Here is a 7,358-nt window from a genome sequence, read left to right on the forward strand (position 1 = left end):
TAGAAATAGAAAAGAAAAAGAAATAGAAAAAGAAACCCAAAACCAAAACCCAGCCCAACCCCAAGAACTGGCCCCACCCGCTCCCCTCCTTTTCCCGCTCGGCCCGACCCAGTCAGCCCGGCCCGGTTCCACCCCGCACCTGGCCCGAGACCTCGCCTCGTTTCTTTTCCCGGCCCGCCTCCTCCGCTCCCCTCGCCCGGCCCAGCACGCTCGCTCGGCCGCGTCGCCCGCACGCACCCGTCACCCCGCGTCGCTCCCCAGGCCCACACGCCAGCGAGCCAGCGCCGCATCCCACTGACCGCTCGGGCCCGCGCGTCAGCACCTTCTCCCTCCTCCCGCAACCGCCGCTCACACACCGGCCTTCCGCCCGCAAATCTCGCCGGCTTACCAAACTCGGGCGCGGACGCCGAGATCCCCGCGCTAGCTCCTTTAAACCACCCAGCGGACCCCCGTATTCCATCCATCCCCCGCGCCGCCGTAAACCCTAGCAACCGCCTCCACCGGCTCCGCCCCACGCCGCTCCTCTGCGCCGTCGTGTTTCCGTCGCTCCGCCGCACCAGAGCCCGGCCGAGCTGCGCATCGGCTCCGCCTCGACGCCTGGAGCTTCCCCGGGCCTGCTGCGATCCACACCGACCCCGGTTCGACCTCCCTCCGCGAGCTCCACCGGTGCGCCACCGCCGGACGTCGCCGCCGAACGCCCTACGCCGGCCATCTTCTTCGATCCAAAGCTCGGTGAGCACCACCTGGGCCCCCTTATCCCTTTGCGCTAGATCCCGTAGGCCCTGGCGTGCTCTAGGCGCCCAGGCACCGAGTTCCGGCGAACTCCGTGGCCGCCGAGCCGCCCTCGCCGTCGAGGAACCCCGTCCGAGCCCCGAACCACCTCCCTGTGGCCTCCAGTGAATTACTCATGCCACGGTGGTGCCCCACGACCAAAACCCCGCTCGAAGTGACCACTGGAGCGCCGTTTTGGCCTTCCCCGACGAGCTTGCCGCCGCGGAGCAGAGCTCCGGCGAGCAGCGCCGCCGCCCGTGCGCCCCTTTGCCCTGGACCGCCAGATCTGTTTGCAACGGCCACGATTAGATCCAGCGCCCTTAAAACCCAGGCCATCAGATCTGGATCCAACGATCCAGATCGGCACGTACCACTTCGCCTGTCATTTTTGCATAAGAGCCCTCAGATTCTTCCAAAATCAACCCGCCGTCCAGTCGCGTGCAAAAGTAATTGCACGTGGGTCCTGGTTTTTATGTTTAGGCCCCTGACCTTTTTAAAAATCTAACCCGCCATCCAGATCTGTAGTTTTTTGCACGTTAGACCCTGGAACTAAGGTTTAATTGCGTTTTAGTCCTCGGTTTTAGCAGAAAAGTCCCTGGAACCCTGTTTTTCTTACAAATAAGCCCCTGAACCTTGTTTTTAGCCTAGAAAATGCGTTTTAGCTCCGTTTTAGGCGTTCTTTATGTCCACGCGATCGTTGTAACGCGTAGGATAGTTTTAGCTTAGTTTTTCTTGCTGTTTTTATGTATTGATGTAATATTTCTTAGTTTTTGCTAGTGTTTGCTTGTATGCTTATTATTGTGCATTGTTTTGGCCATGTGTTCGTGAGTAGACGTTGATCCATCTGAGGAGCCCCAGTACCAGTACCTGGAGCAGCCGTCTTCCGAGCACTTTGAGCAGCAGCAGGAGCAGTATGAGGAAGGCAAGTGTAACATGAACAGCCTATCACTTTTAATTACATTTACATACTGCATTTAATACTGTATGCCTATAAGGACATTCCTAGCCACTTTATATCCTTTATTTATATATCCTTTGGGTTGCATTTTGGTTAGTTGTGCTAGGTTGCTGCGCTATAACACACTCTGGTCCTTTTTAATTAATTTGACTAATGGTTTACTTGAACTTAATTCTAAGAGTGGCCCTCTGTGTGGATGAGTGGCTCACGTCTCGTTAAAAGATGGTTTTTGTAGAAACATGGTTTAGGGGACCAGCACGGTGCTTAGTGCTTGGTTGGCCACTCTCCATAAGGACCGGTTCATAGAGCGACAACCTGGGACAACAGCGCTACCACAAGGCTAGAATGGGATAGACTTGGCTTACTAATTAGGTCTTTTTGGTTTGGAGTAACTTACCTGCGGGGCAAGAGTAGTAAGCTTCAATGGTCCCTGCTCCTCCGGCTTGGTCTGTGCTTGGATTGCGCTCCTGTGCTTGTACCCCCCGGAGGTGGGCCCCATCGTCGCTGACCTATCTCTCGCGGTTACGCCTTACCAACGAGATTCTTTGTAACGGCCTCGTAGTGAGTTGCTAGTCATCTCACCTAAGGAAGTGTGATGAACCTCTAGCGTAGCTCACGACTTGTGGGTAAAGATGTGCAACCTCTGCAGAGTGTAAAACTGGTATACTAGCCGTGCTCACGGTTATGAGCGGCCCAGATCCTCCTTTTGATTAGTGGGGTTGTCTCCTTCCGACGAGGGAGGTGCCTCTCGGGGTTTCCTTGGTGGCTTGGTTTTGGTATGGCTCTCAGTAGTTGCATAATTTAATCCTGATTAATTACTATGTAACTGGGTTAATGGTAATTCATCAACTCGTAGTAACTAGCTCTAATAAAATTTTGCCAAGATTAAAAGCTAATGCAGTTGAGTCAGCCAACCTTAGAGCCTCATAGTTTGTGTTATACTTGTTGAGTACAAGTTTTGTACTCACCCTTGCCTCTTCTCTACTTTTTCCTCTTGGCTACGCTACTGCTGCTCAGTTCCTGCCGACACGAGGGAGTTCGCTCAGCGCTACCAGGACTACGAGGACTTCTAGGCGTTCGTCTCCCAGTCGACGTCCCTGTGGCGCCCTGCTTCAGCTTCGGAGAGTTTTTATCGTATTTGTACTTCGCTTCCACTGTATCAGACATTTATGTCATTAATGTAATAAATAACATTCGTATTCGCTTTATTATGTCTTTTTACGTGATATGTGCTATGATATACTGTTCATTCTGTTGTATATACGTGTGACTTGATCCTGGCACGTATATGATTGCTCGGTTTATGTTCTTTTATAAACCGGGTGTTACAGGGAAGGCCAAGACGTGGTTCTACAAGGAAGCTTTCACGACATGGGAAGCTTGTTCAAATGCATTCCTAGTCAAGTACTTTCCAGTGGGCAAGACCAATGCCCTCCGGAATAGGATCACCGGAATCCAGCAATTGCCGGATGAGACCATCCCAGAAGTCTGGGAGCGTCTCTAGGAGTACATACAAGCATGCCCACACCACAGCATAGAAGAGTGGCTGATCATTTAGAACTTCTTCCATGGCCTGAATCAGTAAGCCGAGGACCACATTGACACAGCTGCGGGTGGTTCCTTCCTTTCTCTCGATGTTGCGGGAGCAAAGGCGCTGATTGACAAGATAGCTTCCAACCAAAGTTGCAAAGGAGAAAGGCAGCCAGCCCATCCCAGGGGCGTGCATCAGATCAACACGGTCGACATGTTAACTGCCAAGTTGGAACTTCTGATGAAGAAGCTGGAATCTCCGCACCAGGAGGTTGATCAAGTTTCGGAGTCTCGTATGACATGTGAAACATGTGGCGAGACTGGGCACTCGGGCACATCGTGCCCCTTAACTCAAGAGGACGCAAACTTCGTTGGGAGCAACAACAATCCCAACTCGAGATTTCGTCCTCTGCAGGGTTGGAACTCCAAGCCCAACCTCCCCTTCGGTCAACAACAAGGTATGAATTTCAATAACAGCTTTCAACCCAAATTAAAATACCTAGTGTACGGCCAGAAACAAATAAATGATAACATTAGTAGGAAATTTCTTGCAAATGACAAGATCTTAGAATCTAAGGCTGCGCAACTAGAGGGATTTAATTCTGTTATTAAAAATCAACTGTGCTTTAATAAAATAATAGAAACTCAAGTAGCTCAGCTTGCATCTTCATGTCCTAACGTTAATGCGGGGAAACTGCCCTGGCAACCGGAAGAACCCTCTAAAGAAAATGCTAGTGCGGTGACCACGCGTGGAGGTAAGACCATGCAAGAGCCACCTTTCCCAAAGGATGCAGGAAAGCTGCGGAAGACCGTAACTGCTAGCAGTACCGATGTTGAAGATGAAGAGCAGGAGGAGGCCGTTGACTCCAACACACCTGCTACCCAGGAAGACCCCGTGGAACCCCCGAGAATTTCACGGGACTATCATGACACGACTGTCTTACCGTTTCCGGAGAGGATAAGGAAGCCAGTGGCCGATGAACAATTCAGCAAGTTCGTCGAGGTAATCAAGAAGTTATATGTCAATATAACACTTATTGATGCTATGCAGGTACCCACGAATGCCAAGTATATCAAAGATATTCTTGGAAACAAGTGGAAACTGCCCACCACTGAGGACATGCAGTTAACGAAAGAGTGTAGCGCTGCTATACTCGATCCTCTCCTGGTGAAGAAGAAAGACCCAGGCTGCCCCACCATCACTTGCTCGATCGGGGCTCAACATTTCTCCAACGCCCTCTGCGACTTGGGAGCAAGCGTTAGTGTCATGCCAAAGGTAGTTTTTGACAAACTTAACCACATGCACTTGCCCCTACTGCCATGTGTTTGCAGCTAGCAGATCAAATGGTCCACTATCCCGCAGGGATAGCAGAGAATATCCCGGTGAAAATCCAGAATTTCTTTATTCCCGTCGACTTCGTCATGCTCGACATGGAAGTTGATGCCAAGACGCCGCTCATCTTGGGCAGGCCGTTCTTGAGCACAGCAAATGCCCATATTGATGTCGGTGCCGGAGAAATCCAGCTCAACATCAATGGCCAGTAGGCGAAGTTCGCCTTCAAACTGAAGGTCAAACAATGCAACCAAGTCAAAGAGGTCCGAAGCAAGAAGAAACCTGAGAAAGAGATGCAGAAACCATCGCTTGCAAATATTGAAGCCCTCATCGCATTCTTGGAGAATCTGCGAATTCAGGAGGAGCTACGACTTCAAGAGGAATTGAAGTAAATCAAGCTTCATAATCAGAAGAATGCCAAATGTCGAATCCAGCGTAAGAAATTTCTGGACTCACAGGAAGTAAAGGTCAAAGCACAACCCACACCCAAGAAGGTGTGGCGAAAGAAGATGTCATCACCCAAGACTCCATCCGGTGACGACAAACGAACTGAAGGAATGGAGAGTCCGGCTTCGAACTCAAAACCCGAGCCCTCGCCATGAGGTACGTGGCACATATCCATCACTTGCATTGCATATAAGATAGTTTAATTTCCCTTGCATAAAGTTCTTTTCAACTCACATAATCATGTTTTGAATTTTAACCAACACATGTTTAAAATTTGAAAGTTTTGCATCAGAGAACTTCACAAAAAAATTTCGAAAATTTTTGGCTGAGCTCTAAGCCGGCCGGCCCCACCTAGGCTAGCCGGCCCCACCTCTTTTGTTTCTGTCAGGAACCAGTAGGGGGTGGCGACTTTGATTAAGGGTGAAGCAAAGGGAAAAGGGGGGAGCATGGGAACATGCAGAGGCACGCCGAGCGGCCCCAACAGGGCCAGCCGGCCTTTGCCATCCACCCACGTCCAATCACCACCGACGGGGAGCACCATACCTGCATGCCTAAGTGCTAGAGCATCGACGTGGAGCAACGGACGCCGCTCAGGGAGCCGGCCGGCCTGGCCTCTGCATGCGGCTATAAAAGCCAGCGAGCCCGACGGTCCTCAGCGCACCAGAAGCTCAGGTACTCGTGATCCAGCCCGAGCTCTCTAATCCCTTCTCTCTTCCTTGAGTTCCTTGCCTAATTGAGCTCTTTTGAGTTGATTAGGAGAATAACTCAAGTGCTAGCTCACCTAAGAAAAAAAATTTGAGTAGTAATTAATGAAGTTCATAAACCAGAAAACACAAAAATATTTCCCCTCTTAATAAATTCATGGCTCGCTGAACGTTGAACGTTGTGGTGGTTTAAACGCCCCGCAAGAACGACTAACAACTAACGACAAACGACTAACGCTAACCCTCCTCTTAACTTCTTGTTTCCTTCAGGTATTGCTCGTACTGACCTTTTGCAGGCATCATGATCACTCGAGCAAAGGAGAAGGTCAAGAGGGCATTCTCGGGAAGGTCGAGAAGCTCGCGGAGTTCCTCTTCTTCTCGGGATAACATGTCGGTCGACTCCGGTCACCACTCACATGAATCCCGGGAAGAAGAAGAAATTCCCGCAGTCCCAAGAAGCCGCTTCCGCATCAGGATTTTGACGATGGTCGAGCAGATCGTCTACAAGAACGACTACGAGCGGCAAGCACTCGAGCTACTGAAGAGGCAAATCTATGCCCATGCCAAGAGGTTCGAAACCCGCTTCCTGATCATGACGGGACTTCTGCAAGACATGAACCAAGCTTTCACTGCCGTCGGATGGGAGAACTTCGCCGACATCGTTGAGCCAAGTTCGCATCTCTTGACTATGGAGTTTCTTATGTCTCTTACCGTTGAAGAAACCAGCACTGAAACTAAAGCTTACTTTCGGTTCTTTAACGAACAATTTGAAATGACTCTCCAACAATTTAGTGTTGCTTTGGGCTTTACTAAAAGATGCGTCTTAGACCCCAACACACTTGTTGAGCGCTATCAGTATAATCGCAGCTCTTGGTGGAGTGAAATTTCTAATGAACCCGTGAGTACTAAAAACAACATAGTTTCAATTCATAATCCTACTCTGAGGTTTCTTGCCAAGGGGCTCGCCATGGTTGTGCATTCCCACATAGATCTTCGCCTCTGTAGCTCACCTGAGCTACAGTGTCTGTACGCTATGGCAAACAAGATTTGCTTCCCGCCCGTCCGGAGCATGCTTGCTCATTGGCAGAAGATGATTACGGCCAAAAGCCCCCATCGACATAACCCCACTGGTCACCCGTGTGGCGAGGTATGTCAAAGCGATGGAGGGCGCCGAAGTCACCTTCTTGCCTGAGACGGAGTGTTGTAGGTCCACAGACGAGGAGCAAGACACGGCGCGGACAAGCCAAAGCAGGTCCTTCACGACACGCCTTGGCACAGCCGGGGCCATCCACGGAGAACATGAGCTTCGAGGAGGCGTACGGTCATTACAACTATGACACGTACCAGGCCGGCAGCAGCAGATTCGCCGGTGGACAAGGACCGTACTACCCCGCAGGTATGCATTCATCTTATGGTCCACAGATAGGTCCCTCATCGTCGGCACGCTTCAACTATGAGGACCTAAGTCTTCAGAGCATCGCAGACCTTTCGAACCGCATCAGCACACTTGGGACGCAGCAGCAGGAGATGCAAAACACGATGACACACAACACCCAGCTCACCCTGGAGAGCTGGGGGATGACCTCTACCTTGCAGTACGACGTCTCGAACATCT

At 50.8% G+C, this 7,358-nt stretch overlaps 1 protein-coding gene across 1 annotated transcript; it reads left to right on the plus strand.

The window, feature by feature from the left end:
* Nucleotides 1-4,022: 4,022 nt before the first annotated feature.
* LOC120678017 lies at nucleotides 4,023-4,804 on the plus strand. Its single transcript, XM_039959181.1, has 3 exons — nucleotides 4,023-4,262; nucleotides 4,311-4,535; nucleotides 4,592-4,804. Exons 1-3 carry the CDS (start codon nucleotides 4,023-4,025, stop codon nucleotides 4,802-4,804), a joined length of 678 nt encoding a protein of 225 aa, XP_039815115.1.
* Nucleotides 4,805-7,358: the final 2,554 nt, after the last annotated feature.

The sequence above is a fragment of the Panicum virgatum genome, chromosome 6N, assembly GCF_016808335.1.
Source record: "Panicum virgatum strain AP13 chromosome 6N, P.virgatum_v5, whole genome shotgun sequence".
Taxonomy (NCBI): domain Eukaryota; kingdom Viridiplantae; phylum Streptophyta; class Magnoliopsida; order Poales; family Poaceae; genus Panicum; species Panicum virgatum.